The sequence below is a fragment of the Carcharodon carcharias genome, chromosome 8, assembly GCF_017639515.1.
Source record: "Carcharodon carcharias isolate sCarCar2 chromosome 8, sCarCar2.pri, whole genome shotgun sequence".
NCBI lineage: Eukaryota > Metazoa > Chordata > Chondrichthyes > Lamniformes > Lamnidae > Carcharodon > Carcharodon carcharias.
Genome location: NC_054474.1, coordinates 40,516,928 through 40,536,430, shown reverse-complemented (window position 1 = coordinate 40,536,430; position 19,503 = coordinate 40,516,928). Strand labels below are relative to the sequence as shown.

General features: G+C 41.8%; 1 protein-coding gene and 1 long non-coding RNA gene across 18 annotated transcripts in view; one reads left to right on the top strand and one right to left on the bottom strand.

Annotated features, from left to right (window-relative positions):
• Positions 1–19,503, bottom strand: part of tcf7 (transcription factor 7) — a 195,250-nt gene that overhangs the window by 39,538 nt on the left and 136,209 nt on the right. For 11 of the 15 annotated variants that reach the window (XM_041193493.1, XM_041193494.1, XM_041193496.1 and 8 more), the window contains 3 exons: positions 14,773–14,905; positions 3,580–3,670; positions 331–417 (listed from right to left, as the gene is read on the bottom strand). In XM_041193493.1, coding sequence (XP_041049427.1) covers positions 331–417; positions 3,580–3,670; positions 14,773–14,905 — 311 coding nt within the window. The remainder of the gene's footprint in view (positions 1–330; positions 418–3,579; positions 3,671–14,772; positions 14,906–19,503) is intronic. The other 4 variants (XM_041193495.1, XM_041193497.1, XM_041193499.1 and 1 more) reach the window with 1 other exon arrangement.
• Positions 1–19,503, top strand: part of LOC121280985 — a 65,685-nt gene that overhangs the window by 42,755 nt on the left and 3,427 nt on the right. For 2 of the 3 annotated variants that reach the window (XR_005943781.1, XR_005943780.1), the window contains one exon: positions 15,881–16,136. This is a non-coding gene — a long non-coding RNA (uncharacterized LOC121280985). Of the gene's footprint in view, positions 1–9,725; positions 10,352–15,880; positions 16,137–19,503 lie in introns of those variants that run through there. The other variant, XR_005943782.1, reaches the window with a different exon arrangement.

Below are 19,503 nucleotides of genomic sequence, written 5' to 3'. Positions count from 1 at the left end.
GTTTTGAAGCATGTTGTGGATGTAATAAAAGGCACAATGCCCCGATGTCACAATACTGGAGAACAATCCTGTAATTAGACAGTGAGGGCACATGGAAAGCAATACCTAGGGCTCAGTACTCACCAGAGCTCAGCCACCTGGATGAGATATGGCAATTAAAAACAGGTGAGTGCTGATTGGAACTGAGGCCCAGGTTCAGCATATTGCTAGTTCTATCCCGAGATCAAATCACCAAATGTTGCTGCGGCGCCTAATGGACATGTCTTGGCAGAAGCTGCAAGCTATGAGACTGGCTTTGCCACTAACTAGTCTCACACAGCCCATACCTACCTGGATATGGAAGTGCTGGGTGGAAGCGGTGAGGAGTAAGGTTGTCTAAATCCACATGATGTAATTGGATAAACAGACTGACCTTGCCTGGGATCAGGGGAAAAAAGGATCTATCAGCTGCTGGGCTTCACAGCCTTTACCTATGAACTTAACAAAGACAGACTACACTTCATCAGTGCAGGTACCATTCTGTAAAGTGTTGATATTGTTGTTTCACTTCCTTATAGGTTTGAAGAGACTGGGATGTAAAAACTTGACTTTAGGGATCTGGATGGTTCACTGAATTGCTCCTCTTTCACCTCTGGATCCTGGGTTCCAGTTCAGCCCAGAATGCTGGGATGAAAATCTTCTCTCTCTGGTGGCTGTAAGATTCCTATTTCAAAAGATGTTTGAAGCAGTTTTCTCCTTTTCTTCCCTTTCTCTGTTGAAGGCAGTGACTTATGATGGTGTGTGGTCTCATAGAAGCCAGCGCTCCTCTGGTATCTGACCCAAGTGGTTATTCTTCATTTGTGGGGCTAATTAGTGAATGCCATCAAGTGATTCAAGCTTGAAGTATCAGACACAATTACTGCCCTCGTCCACCATCCATATGAGCACACACTTTAAAGTAGGGGATGACTAAGATAGCAATTAGATGGCCCTTATCTCAGGGGCATTCAGAAATCAACAAACCTCAGCTTTCCTGGCCCAGTACCCCGGTCAATTCATTTGCCCAGTGAACAACAGGAAAAAGTGAGAACAATGCATTTCAGGAGTGACTTAAATCATTAGAACACGGGATAGATTCAAAAGTATTCCAATGGATTGGCAAATGGTTGGTAGAAAATAACAAGTAGTAGTACATGAGTATGTATCTAGTTGATAGTCATTTAACAGTGAAGTGCTAGAGGTTTGTTGGGCCACTATCTCATAAACTTTTTAAAAATGATTTAAAGTAAGGAATTAAGTCTATTGTGTCCAAATTTGTAGATGACATTAAATTGGGAGCACTGGCAAATGATGAATATCAATATGCACAAATTCAAAATTCACAGATAATCCCAGGATTTAAGAGACTGTTGTAGTATGAAGAGAGAAGAAGGAGAAGGGATACAATAGAAGTGTTTAAAATTTATGAAAGATTTGGGTAATTTAAGTAAACTTTTCTGCTGTGTACAGAAGTTTACAAAGCAAACATCAAAGACTTTTGAATGAAGGCACAGCCCTTTTACGGATTATACTTGAGCAACACATTAGGTACAATTTTCTCATTGTTCAGGACTGCTCAGGATAAATCCTCCTTTGTTACTTCGGAATATGCTGAGGACTCAAAGCATAATTGAAACATGCACAATATTTCTCAGAGCAAGGGGGCACCACAAATTGCATTGGTTACACAAGATTTCCAACATACCAATTATTGATGCACTTCAACATAATTCAATATATGTGCAGTATTTTGAGATATGGTTTTTGGGAGGGTTTCTCCAGTGATGATTTATTTTTCCAAAGGGAAATTCCAAGTGCTACGCCATAACATAACACCTGTGGTTTCTCTCACATGATGAGTTAATGAAACCAGCCACACTGTCCAGAGGAGGGGCCAGATGAGGCTAGCTGCCTTTCTACAGGGTGTGTTCCTGCCACCCAATATACCATTATTGTGTAACCTCTTAGCAGCCTTTCGTACTGTGATATATGCAGAAGCCAGGGAACATCTTGCCCACCTCCACCCTTGCTAGGCATTGTATGTGGTCTAAGAAGGAAGAAAGAGAGCAAAAGGGGAGGGAGAAAAAAATAAAATAACTTTTAAAATGTTTTTCCATCCCATTCTCTCGATAGTATTACCGACTTCACTGAAAGTAGCTAATACATAGAATAATGACAACAACTCAGATAATCCGAAGTGTTGGATTTTATAACTCACACACCTGAGAGAAACCTTGGAGGGTTGTTCTTTGGGTGACAGGCTACTTATTGTGCATGTGTTGTACAGTTATAAATTAATAAGTCAGTAATATGGTTGAATCAGTACGGTGTTGAATATAACAAAAGAAAATAACAGCAAATAAAATGTCCATCTATACATAAACTAAATGTTAAATTTGAATTTTGGAATAAACAAGTTGTTATTGATAACTAAGTAGCATGAATAATACAAAGAATGTCTGGAGCCAAGACACTTGGCAGATAAATGGGAACACCACCACCTGGAAGTTCCCCTCCAAGTCGCTCACCATCCTGATTTAGAAATATATCACAGTTCCTTCACTGTCATTGGGTCAAAATCCTGGAACTCCCTTCCTAACAGCACTGTGGGTGGACCTACACCACGTGGACTTTAGTGGTTTAAGAAGGCAGCTCACCACCACCTTCTCACGGGCAACTAGAGATGGGCAATAAATGCTGGTGCCCAGCCAGCGAAGCCCACATCCCGTGAATGAGTATATATAAAAAAATAACTTTAGACAGCCAGTGTACTCTGTTGCTTGGAGACAGGTGCGACAAATCAAAGGCCTTTTTCAGGTGTCAAACCAGGTGCTTATTGGCACCATCATGATAAAATCCACGTACTAATTTCATTCAGGAGTAGAGATCTTGCCAGATGCATCATGCTCCTTCAAGACACATGTTCTAAATTGAATTTTGAGGAAGGAAAACTTAGACAAAACTTCTACACTTTCAGAGTTCATTATTTCATTAATTTTTAGCCATCTCCATGTATAACTTTGCACAATTGGTGGGACCATGGTTAGCTGAGAATATAATTACATTTTAAACTAAGCTACCTGCTCTCAAAGGCAGATTAAATAGACAGTTTCAACCAACAAATCATCACTGAGCTCAACATAAAACTGGAATATTAATGCTTTTTATCACTGATACCGCGCTTGTTCCATATTATTGTGATTGCTACTGTTAGCATCATGGCTTTCTCTAACTCTTGAATGAAATAAATTCCTTTCAGAACACAGCGACCTATAAATGTGAAGAAAGCCCAGTGTTATCCCTCACTTGATCTTCCTCTGAATAGACAAGTAATGACCCTTTTCAAAGAACTGGATTAGTCTGTGGGTCAGCAATAAAATCAAAAAAGATCTAAGATGGCAGCATCACTGAAAGTTTCAGAGATTATTGAGGTCAGCAGGCATATGACTTTATGTTACTTTGTCATTTCAGCAGGTAAACAAAGCACAAGGGCAACATCTTTGGCTCTCTCACAGCTCTGATGAAGGATCTTCAGGTCAGACTTTGTGATGTATCACTTACCAGCCCACTGTAGGGGTGATCTGTCCTACACTACCAGGAGACAAAGAATATAAAGCAGCCAGTTCAGGGCCTTGAGGTGACCGGTGCAAACCTGTATGACATAAAAATTGACAGTTAGAAAGTGTTACCCGCTACATCTACTTAAAAGCATACAAGCTTCAGTACAAACATCAAGATTATGTTGCACATATTTCTCACCTATACCATCCACTGGCATGCAACATGTTCTTTTCTATGTAACATGGTAGAAATTAGTCAGAGCCATAAGTTGGCCCTTTGATCTCAGCAACAAATTCTGGCACTGGTTGTACCTGCACAGGCAGCTCATTGTACAAGATAAGTCAATTTTGGACCGCTTACTTCACAACCCATCAAGTAAGTTCCAGAAGGTTGGAATGCACCATGACAGAGTGGAGTGGGTTGAATTGGTCAATCAATAGTACTGCTGAGTTGGAGGAAGAATTCCTGGTCCTCCTGGTGAGATTTTCTTTTAAATTTTAATCATGCTTACCTTTAGCTGGCAGTCACAAGGGCCATTGAAGACTTACGATCTTAGCTGGTGTCAGGCTTGCCCTGCTCATAGGTAACTAATTTTGTAGCATGTCCTTTAATGTACATTAGGCCCTTCATTAACATTTTAAATAGACCTAATGCCTGTTGATGCCCAAAAAATGAACTCCATGAATTTAGCAGTGGGCACCGACTGGGCACAGACTGCCCAATTCTGAATTGGTATCATTTTATACCAAGAAAATGGACACAACAAATACCAATTTTTACTGCAACATGCACTCAGAAATAAAGGCTACTTCCATAATCTCCTGCTCCCAGCATGAAGCATTACGTGCAAGGGGTATGGGGATTACAATATAGTAGCCTAAATCTGACTAATGTTTCTTTCACATGCAGTTTCTTTATTGGGAGTATGGATCAGAGTTACATCTGGGCTTCTGGCCAATCTTGCAGTGGAAAAATGGTGTATGTTACTCTTTTAAAAAGTTGTGGTATACATTCAGATCTGGTAGATTTTAATTTTTCCCCCTTATTCAACTCAATTTTATGTATCAAAGTTGATTTTATGATTTTACTATGTATTCAGATAATCAAGGACAACATCAAACTATATTAATTAGCTTTATTTTATAAATCCATTAATTCGTACACCCAGTAGATTGAGCTACGATTGTGTCCCTAGTATTTTTTTCCATCTCTTCTGATTGATTATGCTGTACAATTCCACGACTGCCAACAGTTCTCCAGTTCTTCATACAAGGGAATATTTTACATGTGTAGGCAGTGAATATTGGCAGGTTAGTTGACTGTAAAGAGACATTGGAACTGACATGATTCATGACTACACTTGATAGCTTCATATATGCACTCTCCAGCACTGTATAGTGGTGAAGTATGGAAACTGTGATTTCCTGCCCACCTCCCCTGCCCCCTGGGCAGAATTACCCCAGATTTGCACTGAGTGCAGTAGCGGGTGGGAGGCCACAATGGCAGCTTTTCATGTCGTATCATCCCAAGCCCGCTGCGTTAATTATGCATTTGCATAATTCAGTGGTGTGTGGGCTCCGATTCGCCTGCCACACCATCACCTCGTCACTTCATCATGCCAGGCACCACATTTAAAGTACAGCTGCACTCAATGCTTCTAGTCCAGGACTGCAGCAAAGAAGACATGACCCTGAAAGGCAAGAAGGTTGCAGGCCTCAAACGCCTTTTAGATGCCATAGAGACCTGCTGTGATGTCCTCTACTTCCTCCCTGGGCGCAGGAGGGGCAGCTACATTACCACTCTGGCTTGGTAAGCAATGGCACTGATGATCAGTGCCAATGTTGCACAGGAGAAGTTGGCCATCCAACGCAGATAGAAGCTGAATGATCCCGAGTGTGCAGCCAGGGTATGACAACCATCTCATCACTCTAAACTCACACACACAAGCCCATCACACATTCACTGGCATTTCGCTAACTCAAGGGACATCACCACCCATTCTCACACATATATGTCCATCTGGCCTCATCTCTTCTGGAGACTGCCTCCGCAGCCCTGACCATCCTGAAGCCACTTGCACAGATCAACATATGCCCCCACAACACTCCCTGGGATACCCTCCTTCCACAGTACAAGCTCTCATCCTGCAGCTTTTCCCCTTGCCTGAGGCCACTTCTCCCCCTTCCCCAAGCTAGGCCATGCCCTGCAGCTGTTGAAAAGCCACCCACATATGGCTGACCTGGTAGGTACAGACCTACCTGTGAGCCCCCTTAAAAGTGATGTGGCGCTGTCTGCGAAGCCTGGCGCTGATAACTGCGAGTGCTGACCAAAGCCTGCAAGTCCCGAGCGAAGTGCAGCCACCAAGTGCATGCTGTTGTGAAACACGGGTGGACGATCCAAAGGCAGTGCTGAGTCTGGTGGGCTGGCCTTATAATTAAAAGATGTATTACAATGAGGTTCCTGACGTCCAATGGTGGGGAATGCGGCCCGCCATCAGCGGGCAGAGTGGACGATTACAAATTGGTTTCACAACATCGTGAAACCAATTTTTGGCCTTCTCGCCATATTGTCTGCTCACATCACCAAACACACCCGATGCTGGCGGGCATGGAAAATCCTGGCCCATATCCTTAAATCAGGGACACTAAAGCCGATTGTAGCACTCTAAACATTGTTCTCGCATATCTGCAAACACAGCACAAGCAAGAAATTAAACTTGTGACTCTCCTGTTTTGACTGGCTCAGTACAACTCCATGTACTGGATATACCCATTCAGCTGGCTGAGGAACTCTAATACAGCTTGCTATAAATATATATATATCTCAAAGTAACTGCCCTATATGCACTTCAAAATGCTATGGATTATAAGCTTGATGCTAACACTTTCAAATGGAAACGCTCTGAAATGTTTATAAAGCACTCTGAATTCTCCATAGTTTCAAAGATTAGCGTGCAGAACACATTGTGGTTTTATTTTCAGTTGTTTGCAGATCTTTGCTGCGGTTTTCTTGGAAGCCAATAGCGCCTTCTGGCATTGCACTTTTCATTTCTGTGCCGTACAAGTAGGAACCACACAAGGGCATTAACCCATTTGGTTATTTTATATTTTAGCCCCTACTTCCCAAAAATAAATAGCCTCACCTAACTATATTATCCTGCTCCATCAGTAGGAGAGAGAGAAAAAGGAAACCAAGTTCACAGAATTTTTTAATGATCATTGTTAATGTTCCTCAGTCAACTTACAATGCAGGAAAATTTCTCTAATTCTAATTAAATATTGCACAAAACTCTTTTTTATTGCTGATTGACCTGTTGTGTATTTGCAGTATATTTTCCTCTCACCCCACATTCAAATATTCTCTCTTATTCCCCTTTGTTTTCATTCTCTTTGTCTTCCTCCCTGATGTCTCATGGTTAAACTGCAATCTTATGGTACGGCCATTCACTGAACCGTATGAGGTTTATTCTGAGTTATTTCCAAATTTTTAAAGATGCTAACTTGTGAAGGTAGTTCTAATGGTAGTGACAGAGCTCTAAAACCAATTCTTGAAAATCCTACACAGTGAACATCGGCAAGCCATTCAGATGTGACGGGCATTACAAGTGAGCTCGATGTTGTCTTCAGTTGATATCCACATAAACAATATTTCTTACACGGGTCACTGGACACTGACCAAGAGCAGAAACAAGAGTTCTCAATCATTTTTCCAAAGGCACAGTGAGGCTAACTGTAATGTCTCTATTGCTATCCTGGGTGTGGTCAGCTAACCTAGCAGAAAACATAGAATGAATCTGGGAGCTCGCTGGTCTACTAAACAACATAGTACTTACACCCACTGAGAAATTGGAGTGCATCAATATCCTTCTTCATTTCATGTCGCACGGATCATCCATGAAACAAGGACATGCAATAAAACATAAACTTCATACTAACTGATTAAATCATTAGGTTGGAGAAAAACAAACTTGTAGTCCGATTGTGGATTTCCAGCACCAAGCAAGTATTCAAAATCAGGAACAGGAGGGCAAACAAGAAAAGGACTGTGATTAGCAGCATCACTTAAACAGATCCTACCTTGGAATGGAAAAAAAACTTAATGGTGGACTTAGAAGGAATCATGTTAAGATTCATGACCAGCAGCATTAGCATGACTGGTCTACTTAAAGCGGAGTCAAATGAAAACCTATTCCACTCAATTGTTAGATTGTCTCACTAGCTGATTTCTCTCCACTCATTTTCTTTTAAAATGATATGTCCACCCATGTTAAAAGTATTTAAAATAAGTTTTTTTGCACTGCACAAAAATGAATTATATCAAAGTGCATCATTATGTCTCAAAAGCTTTACCACGAATCTGATTTGTCAGATATCCCCTTCTCAGAAATGATAAAATTCCTTGTAGAATTTCAGGGCCCAGGTTCATATTCATTTAGGAGAGGGTATATTGGTAGGCTCTGTCAGTTGCAAAACCTCCTTCCATTTGTTCACATTGGATTCAATTTCAGACCTTACAGGTCACTCCACAAGTCCAGTGGAGAGCTGTGCACAATGGGTTGGGGTATCAGAAATACAATGATCTCTGAATCATGCAAAAGAAATGATATCACCACTAATATAATGACCCAAAGGGCAACTTTGCACATTTTCCTTTAATTTCATTACATCCCAGTGATGAAAGATTACCATACATTTTTTGTCTTTTTTTTACCATGCATGTAACTCATTCACAGAACTTGTTCTCCCCCTTACTAGTAAGAAAAATCAATCACGGCATTTCTCCCTGACAAGCTGCATGGGGCCATCAGCAGTGCATACAAGGTTTATTTTGTATTCCCTTGAGATTAGAAATTTGAGGGGTGATCTAGTTGAGGTACTTAAAATGGTAAAAGGAATTGATATTGAGAAGCTAAGTTTTGTCTGCGGGTGTGGGGGGTGGGGGGGGGGTGGTGGAATCTAGAACAAGAAAGTGCCATTTAACAATTAGAGGTAGGTTATTCAGAAGTGAACACAGAAAGCCCTTTTTCACAGAAAGAGTAGTGGAAATCTGCAATTCGCTCTCCCCTAGGGGCTATGGATGCTGGGCCAATTGAAATTTTCAAGATTGAGGTTGATAGATTTTTACTAGGAAAGAGTATTAAGGGGTATGGATCAAAAGTGGTAAGTGGAGTTGCTGTACAGCTGCAACGTGTTCTAATTGAAGAGCTGAACAGCCTCAAGGAGCTGAGTGGTCTACTCCTGGTCCTACATTTCTAAATAACTAATGTAAAGAGCTTCCTATTCAGTGAGGCATCCCTCACATCCTTACATCCTGGGCAATATCTTATTTTATTTTATTCGCCCACATCCCATGAATGAATAAAAAAAAAGTAGCAGATATTGCCCAGGATGTACTATCATCAACTGACAGATGAAGATGACAGGATCATTCCCAATTATTCTGTATTATTATAGATAAAATACAAAAGCGCAGCACATAATGGTGCTTCTTTCACCTCCTCCAACAGCTGGTAGGGAAACTATCCTTTCATTTTAAAAAGTTATGTGTCCTCACTTTTGAAAGGACCATTATTAGGCCATGTCCTCTGTATAATTGGTGATGAAAGGGCAAAGTTTTCCACATTGCTATGGCAGTTAATGGCCACATTTTTTGTGACAGGCAGAACCATATTCAATATGACTGTTATCTGTCCTTGCTTTAAAAGTTAAATGACAGAAAATCACTTGAGCTTCCACTGTGTCTGAACACAAAACTGTTTAGCCCATTCAAATCCAACACTGTATGGCTTCTCTGCCCCACACCATTATCTAGTTGCAGTACAAGACTATAAGTCAGCTCTACTAGCCTTTGAACAACACTTGATGCATTTAAGTGTATGACTAATTTATTACTTTTGTATAGATTTAAGGAGAGGGCTTGCAGGTATTTTTGACTCACAAGACAAATTTCCTGTACACGAGCAACCAGTATCAAAGACAATGGCAAATGGAACACTCTGCTGTAAGAAGATTTTTTAAAATATTCTTAAGATGTTACACTTTTTAAAAAAAAGCCAAGATGTCTTTGAGGTGCACATTGAGTTTTACTATTGTACAAGTTATCATCTGCTACAAAAGGTTCAAAGTTGCTCTTTTTTCTATTTACAGGCATATTTCAGTTAGAAACATCACAACATTAACTGGCTATTCAGCCTTGCAGCCTGTTCCGCCATTCAAGGAGATGTTTGCTGACCTGTGTCCTAACTCCATCCAATTAAAGAAAAATTTTGCTCTTGTAATGTTAAACACAGAAATCCACAGTGATGAGACTAGTAATGTGATTAATTTCTACCACATCACTAACTGCTTCTGACAATCCACTCAGGATGGGAATCAGGTGGTGCGGGTCCAGTTGGGTGGCAACCTGCCCTGACCTCAGGAGCAGGAGGTCCAGGCGATATGAATTCTTGGGTGGGGGAGACCTAAACATTCTTTTTGGGGCCTAGAGGATCATTCCTGCTTCTCCCGAAGCAGAAAGAAGTCAAGAATGTAGCTGGTTTGGCCACTTCTGAACCCAACATGTTGCCATTTGGCCCCATTGGCAGGACTGCTCGGGCATTGCTTGAATTAGCAGTCAACAGGAGCTAGTGCTCAATCTGCATATTTAAAGAAGAAAACTGTCCCCTGCAGTATAAGGGTGTTTGGCATAGCAAGGGATAATGTGCCACAGTACTGCCCATAGTAGAGGGACACATCACAGTAGGCAGGTGACAGAGTGGTATGGAGAGATTCAAGGCGAGATCAGCATGAAGTTAACTCCTAGTTTGGGCCATACTTTGTACATATGTAAATAGTTATGTGTTATCAATAAACACTACTGTTCAACCTTACAAGCCTCTGAACTTCTTAATGAGGCCAGCTGAAAAAACCCTTACAACATGGTGGCAGCTCAAGAACGAACCCTGAACCAAAGAACCTCAGAGTCTGAAAAACTAATAAGTAATAACATTTTAGAGCAAGCAAAATTCAACAAGTGAGTCCAATAGCCTGGAGAACACGTTGACTCTTTCATAAATGAATTATACAGATGGGCTGAAGGCTGTGACTACAGTGACCTTAAGTCAAAGCCCATACGAGGCCATATCATAGCCGGAATGGCTGATATTGCCCTTTTGGACATACTACAGGCAAAAGAAGATCTGACTCCAGAAAAGGCCATCTAAATTGTCAGGAAGTCTGAAATTTGCCAACAACAGCAGTACAATTTACATTGGCAGATTAACCCATGTTATAGAGTAAGCCCAGCTGTCCAGCTCATAATGCAACAAAAGGCCAAGGAGACTCCAGGCCAAGGAAGACAAACTGACCACATGATGGTGGGAGACCATGTCAGTGTTGTGGAGCTAAAAGACCTCACAGGGGAGTGCAATGTCCAGCAATCTTTGTGCAATATTTCAACTGCAGCCGGCCCGAGACCGTTTAGAAAGCTGTGCAAGTCTAAGACATCAAGACATGTGGAGGATCCCAAAACAGTCTGCAAGATTGAGTTACTACACCAAGAAGAAGTTCAGCCATGCTTCTTGGGTGTGACCAAATATCTCAGGCTTTCTTTATGGAATGCTGACATCTCAGTAAATGGTCACCTCACCAGTCTCAAATTAGACATGGGAGACAGTGTGGTGGTCCTCACAGACAAGGAACTGTGACTGAAAGATCTCTGGTTATGAACAACAGACATACCATTCTATGGCCCTAGAAGAATCTGACTTTTGGTCATAAGTATGCTCGTATGTTCAAGTATGATCCTAGAACCACTCTGGTATGGCAACAAGCAAATATTCAAAATTTTGTATGTCATCTGAAGCCAATCCTTGTCTCTCTTAAACAGGGATGCCTATGTTACCCTTAACCTCCTGAAAACGGCAGAAGACGTCAAAACAATCTCTGTTGTCAACTACATGGAAATGCAAGTCCATCAGTGAAGAGACTCTCGACCGGGACTTCAGTTCTGAATTATCTTCACTCGTTACAGAGCTAGCTTGTCCAATTCCCTTGCAGGTGGCGGAAGGTCCCCTTTGGTTAGACCGGCCAAACCCTCAGATAAGTACCACCATACTTTGAGCAGAAGACACACATAAGAGTGACTTGCAACAGAATGATAAGCCCCAACCTCAGGCTCGAATGGTTGCTGTCACACAACTGGGGGACAACGGGGCAACGAAACCGTATTTTCCAGCAGATTCTCACAGTAGCAAGGCAATGCTGGAGCAGGAGAATAGCGACAATCAACTCACCAGAGCACATCTCAGTAAGGTGCCAGGACACAGGAACAGTTTCACGATGAATGCCAAACTGCAGACTGAGCTCATGGATGAGGAACATCCAAACAGAATGGAGATATACCATCAACTCTCAGATATATCATGGTGGACCCCATGGAAAAAGAAAATCAGTGTTTATACTATGAAGGAACAACGGAATGAACACTCCATCTGGAAGGAATAGGACAAACCTATGGTGTCTGAACAAAGCAGATGGGTTGTTGATAAAGAAAGGTTCAACTCCAAGGAGTGCAGAAAGCAAATCAGATGTAGACAACCAAGTGCCAGAAACACAGAAAACTGCAATTTCAATTCCAAGCAAACAAAGCTTGCTCAAAGCAACAGAGCCTACCACTCCTCCAGATATGACCAGAATGAGACCTGGAAGAATTGTCAAGCCTCCAGCCCGTCAGAATTTATAAAGTTAGAGACTTGGATGGGGTGGGGGGAGGAAGAGATGGGATAGCATGGAAAGAAGGATTGTAAATATGCTGGTAAAAGTTGTGGGGAGGTGTAGCATAAGGGTGTTCGGCATAGCAAGGGTTAATGGCGGACTGGAGAGCTTTATCGCCCACATTATGATGTAGAGAGACATCTGGAAGTAGACAGGAGACAGAGTTGTATGGAGAGAGACAAGGACAAGTCAGCATGAAGCTACTGCTTAGTCAGAGCTATACTTTGTACATAGGTAAACATGGTTAGGATTTTCCAGCCCCGTGGCGGGCGGGATTTGCCACGGACGAGGTGGTGCCCCAGCCAGGAGTCTATTGACTTTCGGTGAGACCAGAAGATCCCAGCAGTGGCGGGGTGGTGGGGGGGGGGGGGGTGGAAAATCCCACCCTATGTGTTAATAAACATTGCTATTCAAACTTACAAGCCTCTGAACCTCTTAGTGAGACCTACTGAAAAAACCCTTACAACATCCCCAAATCTCCACATTCCCCTCCACCTCCACCCCAACCCCACTCCACTGCCAATTTCCGGCAGGTGACCTTTACACCCGTTCAGAACAGCAGGATAAAGTGGAAGAAATGTGGAAGGTTAAACCACTGTCTTACACCTAGTGCTAGTTTCATGCAGAAAGATGCTGGCATTTATTTTTGTGAGTCTACCTCGCCTTCTGCCAAGTAGACAGAATTCAAACCATGTCATACAAGTTTGATGTTAAAAATGAACATCAAAATAATGGAGGGATGCAAAGAGAAAGGCTCAATACATTGAATGTAAGTTTGGGTGCAGACTGAAAGTTCCCTCTGATACAAACTGCGGCAGCAAGGTTCCAACAAAGTTTTCAGAACAAACTCCAAGTTCTACCACAAACTAAATTCGACTACAAAGCCCCCAAACGTGATGACACAACTTCTTTTAAGTAGCACAGACTCCAAAGCTCAGTCTCACATTGACCTGACTTGACATTTAGATATTACTCATAATGTAAAGATCACTTTGCCTTTTCACTGTTATTTCCGGTCAAATCCCTGACACAAGTATACCACAATCGCACATTTCGTTAATTAATTTACATGCCTTTAGTTTGCTTGGGAAGGAAAAGGTTAAACCACTGTCTGACACCTCGTGTTAGTTTCATGCATAAAGATGCTGGCATTTATTTTTGTCAAGGTTAATTTGGAAAAATAATTTCTGAGCAACTTCTTTCATGGCTCTCATGGACTCTTGTTCTAAATTTTGGGGTCCGTCCTTCACCCATGGGACTAGTGTGCATTATAGGCTATTTTACCATAGGTCAGATGTTTCCCACAAGTGTGCATTTTTCAATAGGAATTGCTAGCTGATACACTGGGAAGTGTTTCTTCTTCCTAGCCGGAGAACTTTAGGATCAATTACTGGCATCCAGCTGAGATCAGTTAGCTCAGCAATTACTAAGGATGGTAAACCTTCTGATTTGTATGGCTTAACAAGACACTGCAATGCACTCATTAAGAACCTTTAGGAGCTTTATGTCTCATTGACTGATAAAGGGACTTGCACTGAGAATTTTTCAGCAAGGTTTGGGAGAAAGAGGCTCAGTTAGTGCAATAACTAACATTAACTCTCTGGTTTGCATGTTCTGGTAGATTGTTACCTTTGGTTGCAACTTTTCTTTATTTTCTGCCTTCACTGCTGGTTTGACTTCTTGGCTGAAGCAGATCACTGACAAAATGGTTTGCAAAAGCTTTGCAGGAATGTGAATTGCTCCTTTAAAGCAGGAGGATTTTTTGGGAGAAGGTAATAAGAGCTGGCAAGCAGGAAACTCTTTGTAAACACAGTGTACAGAGTTTTACTTCAAGAAGTTTGCTTGAGTCAGAATAATTTGACAGCTTGTCCACTGCCCTTTCAATCAATGTGCTTCTATTCATTGAAATTGAAGCAGACCATTGTAGAAGTTCAGTCATTTCTTTTTTCTTGCAATGTATTGCCCAGCTCTATTTTGTCACACTGCTGCCTTGTGCATGAGGATGGGTGGCATCTTGCAGACAGCTGTCAATGCCATCTGTAGCCAGCTGCAACAAAATGCTGGGGTCTGCTCAGTCATGATATTCACTTCCAATTTACTCCCTTTTTGCTAGGGAGGATAGCAAAATACAGCTCCAGCTTAGTACTGAATGGCATGGATCAAACTGCAATTGTCCACACTCCGTGGTTCTATAATGCTCCAAGGTTCAGTGTCACTGCGTCTCAGCAGATATAATATGCAGATGGATGGCAGCTTCCTCCCCTGAATCTTCTGTATTCATGACAAAGATTACAAGTTGCCCCTTTCCACTCAATTGTGAGATTTGGATCTGAACTTGGCTCTTTTTCTCTGTGTGTTAAATATGTTACCACTGCAGCTGTCATTTTATTAGCAGAATTAACATGTTGGAAATGAATGACACAATGACAATCAGGAGTACCTGTTTTCTGGTTGATTTCAGCTGGAAGGTGCGGTGAGTGGGAACTGGGAGCAAAGTGCTCATTGCTGTATGAGATGAGAGGCGTGAGGGGATGGACTGCATGGGATGGCTGCACCACAGGAACCTTGTTTGACTGAAAGAGAAAAGAATAAATGATTTAGAAATTCAGTCTCTTCATTGGACTTATTTTGACATAATGCACCAACACCTCAGTGACTTGGGAACACAGTGATGCTCATTGTCATTACAGTAATACGTATTATTTACACAGCACTAGATTTTGTTTTAAAACTGCTTTTTCTACTCTGCCTTGTCAAGTACTCCCATGTGACATGACAGGCATTAGATATTGTACAAAGTTCCTTCTACAATGAGTTGCTTTTAGATGAAGTAAATGGGACCTTAAAACACCATCATAGACCTGTTAGGCTGACTGGCCTGTTATTGTGCCGTAAATTCAATCTAATATTCTGTCCCATAAAAACTCCTGAAATCATGGTAAATCTCCTTGACCCTGTCCTAACATAATTCCTTAACCCTAACTTTAGAAGTGTAAGATAAAGCAGTGGATTGTGCTTGCTGAGGAGCAGTCTGAGACTGTCCCAAATTCACTTCACACACACACACACACACACACACACAACTTTCCCATCAGTATTGGCTTGATTCAAAGCCAGATGTGAAAAGGAAATTTTCAATGTTCCAGTGCGTTTTATGGTTCAGCCCAAATAAACTGAAAAATTTTAGCATCAGCTTAGTTCAATTCTGGTGTGAGGCATGCAGTCACTTTTCATTTGTGGAGCAGGAGCACCTCATCTACCCTTTGAATGGATGGGGAAACAAGGATATACTTTTAATTGCATGTGTCACATTGAGTTGAACAGAGTTCCACAAGGAAAGACATATTGAGGCTGCAGCTAATAATGTAGATCAACCTATATAAGCAATATACATTGTGAATGCATTTGTGTTTAGTACTTCCATACTTTGTGTTTATTAATTTGTTTAATAGTTACTGTACGTTTGTTCTTTCCAAAGGTGCCTCGCTGATAAAGCCTGAGGTTTTCTAACTACAAACTCATTGGTCCCAAAACCATTTTTGTTTCAGCTGATTTCTCCCTGTTTTTGGACTCAAATTCATCAACAAATACAATCTGAACACCAGAATGGCCAGTTAAAATCCAGCTTCCATTGATCTCAGCGTTTAAGAAACTTGGATCATGTCCACTCTGCCATCTTTCAATGAAAACAAGCTTAATATGTGACAGTCTTCAGAAGAATGCAAAGTCAATTTGTTGCTTTCTTGAATGCAGGTTGTGTGTTCAAACTGCCTATAGGAAGCGGAATCTTGTGCCCTCCCTATGGTGAGTATGCTGGTGGGAGGGTATTTAATCAGGTGGGATGGGATCCTGCCACCTTCCCGCCTCCACCTCGATTAAGTTTGGAAAGGCAATTAATGCCCACTTAAGGGGTATTAACCCAGCAGTGGGTGGGGGCTGAGGTGTGCTTGCCATGCAGGGAGCATGACAAGTAAACCCTGGTATGTTTTTTTAGACTCCGGGTAGGGGGGGGTCTCTCGCTATCCCCTTCCTGCCTTTACTGTGCCTGGGATTCCTCAATTCGAGGCCTCAGGTGAGTGTAGTGCTGGCAGCAGCCACGACCTCCCCGGTGGCATCACAGAAGAGCTGTCGGCCTCTGATTGGCCTGCAAACTCAGTGGTTAGGACTTTTGCCCCTGGGGTCGTTGACCCAGGACAAGGCCTGCTGCTGGCCTGTTAAGTGCCTGAGTGGCACAAGATGTGGTGCCCTTCTTGAAAAGTGGTGACAAGAGAGTCTCACCAGCCGAGATCTCTATCACCTCCAGAAGATTCCCTCAATGTTCTAAATATAGCTCACTAATGTACTGTATTAGATTACAATTTATTTCCTAGAACTTTGGAGTCTCCTAATTGGTTAAGACAGTGAGTAATTGGGCCATATAAACTAAGAGAGCCCTGGGTTAAATCTTGGTTGAACGTGGATTAAGGTTGGTTGTAGAAGTGCCAAAGAATTTGGCCTCAGCGTCCTGAATTAGTAAGTCAGCAAATGTTTTGTTCCCATTGTGCTCGCAGATCTACATTGATCTTGATTAAGCAATATTTCAATTTAAAAATTTTCATTCTTGATTTCAAATTACCTCCACGACCTTGCTCCATCCTATTTCTGTAATTCCCCCCAGCCCTAGGTATCTGCACTCACCTAATTCTGGCCTTTTGAGCATCCCAATTTTAGTTACTCTACCACTGGTGGCCTGCCTTCAACTATCTAGGCCCTAAGGTCTGGAGTTCTCTCCCGAAACCTTTCCAAACTGCCTCTCTCTCTCCTTCTTTAAAATGTTCCTTAAAATCTTTTTTGATGAATCTTTTGGCCAACTGTCCTAATATCTCCTTATGTGGCTTGGTGTAAAATTTTGCTTATAGCACTCCTGTGAAGCGCCTTGGAACGTTTTATTAAATTGAAAATGCTATATAAATACAAGTTGTTTTGTTGTTGGACTGCATGTGACTGGATGTAGGAGAAAGACAGGATAGGCTTCAGTGCATTGGCCACTGATGTTAAATAGTTTGTGACACTCTCAGGCTCACACATGGCAAAATGTCATTTGGGTGCGATATCAGAAGGTGACCAATGCCCTTGTGATTGTACTGCAGCAAGGAGTCAAGGAAAAAAGGATAAGACAAGAGGAACAAATTGGCAAAAGAGAAAAAGAAAATGCATGCCCTTGAGATACATTTTAAAATGTGATTAACTTTGTTGACAGCAGCTTCACATTGACTGGAAACTTCAGTGGATGATCGATAATCACATCCAAATTCTTTTCCTGTTCCATCTTTGCTAATGGACATCCCTTCATCATATATGCACTTCATGTTTCCTCTTCCCATTCACATAAACTTGCATTCATGTCCATTAAAATCCATCTCAGGCAATCTGCTTAATTGGTCCAGATCCCATTAAATATGATCAATCTCTCCATTCGCCTTACCTGGTTACTTAGCTTAATGCCACCAGCAAATTTAAAAACATTTATTATTATACAAGAAAGGCACATCTCGATATCAGCTTGACATCTAGCCATTTGACACAGTTCTCTGCAAAACATCTCTAGTCTCAGCCCCTTCTCCCAGTCAAACCTTTCCTCCCATCATCTTCTGCTTTACTTTGCTAGTTTTCCATCCAGTTAGCTAATTTGCCAATAATTTCAGCAACCTTACAGAACCTATCATCTTTGCCATCCTGCTCTGAAGGTAATTACGCCTGCTAGGATATACTTCCATGATGGCTGGGGAAATGTTGCTTGGAGGGTGGGGTGGGGTCGACAGGGCTCTGGTACTTTGCCCACGATCATTGTTTTTCATGTCTGAGTGGGGACAATGTTTATGTGTGGGCTATTTGATAAAGCTAAAAAAAAATTACTGGGATAATTGCAGTGGGGATTGGTGCTTTGTGGTCCAGTAGCTAAGAACGCTTAGATGTGGGTTCACAGCCATAATCCCTGCACACGTTAAGTTCCTAATCTCAGCAATGCCATTGTGGGAAAATGTTGAGATGGTGGAGCAAGAATCACCTCAGAAGCAGAAGGCTGTGACATTGCTCAGATGGCTTTCAATGTGACTTTCAGTGACAGTTTATGCATGCGCAGAAAGATTTCAAGATGGACTGATGTCACTATCATTAAATCACTAATTGTATATCAAATTCAGTTATAATCATAATACAGCCAAGCTTCTGGTGGAGAGGGGTATTTATTTTCCTCTTTTCTTTCAAGAACATTTGGCTGAAAGCCAGATTTTTCTTGTTTGTTTGCAGTTTTTTTTGCCTGCTGCACTTATCTTGTATCAAAGTCATTCTTTCATATGAATACAAATCTATTGCTTTGATCTACCATTTGGGAACAAACACTGAATTCATCGATACTGAATTTGTGAAACTGATTTGAAACAAACAAATATTTTAAGGGAGATCCTGTGTTGCCATTGACAGGCTTCACAAGAAGTTATATCCCCATTGTTTGCAAACGCAAAACAGAAAGGGCTCAAAAATTTGCCAGTCTTTCAGCCGAGGTATAAATATCAGCATCTGCCTACTGGGAACCTCTGTCGACGGCCTGTTGAACTTTCCTGGGCTGGAGAAGTTCCCTTGTTTAAATAACCCTGATATGCAGCTGTGCCACTAGAGCAATCACAAATACCTATCAGGTGGGGGTAGGTCACCTGCTCTGTTGGGAGTGCAGGACCCCTGACAAATAAGCATAAAAAAATTGACCTTTTATTAGCTGGTCAAAAGACTCGCCTTCTAGAAAATCCAACGCGGGTCTTGCTGGTATAGGTTGCTGGGGAATGGAGGGGAGGGAGGGGCTTCTAGGAGGTGACTGTGGAGGGTCAGCATCATGAAGGAGTGTTAACCCCGAATTCACAAAATCACCTTTCAATCTGAATATCTCCTGTTTTTATGTGGCCTTTGGGTGATCCCTTTAAGCACTGAGGAGTCTAGCAACCATTGCAGGGCACACACTTCACCCACTGGTATGAGAGTTGAAAACGGTGTCTTACAACTGGCATGGTGTTTCAATTTGCATAGACACTTAGGCTCCTGTCTCCTTCAGTTGGGAATGCTGTCCACCCACCCCCTCCCCCTATTTCCAGGCTCATGAATTTGGGAATTTTCTTTCTCTAATTTTTGCTCATTGCCT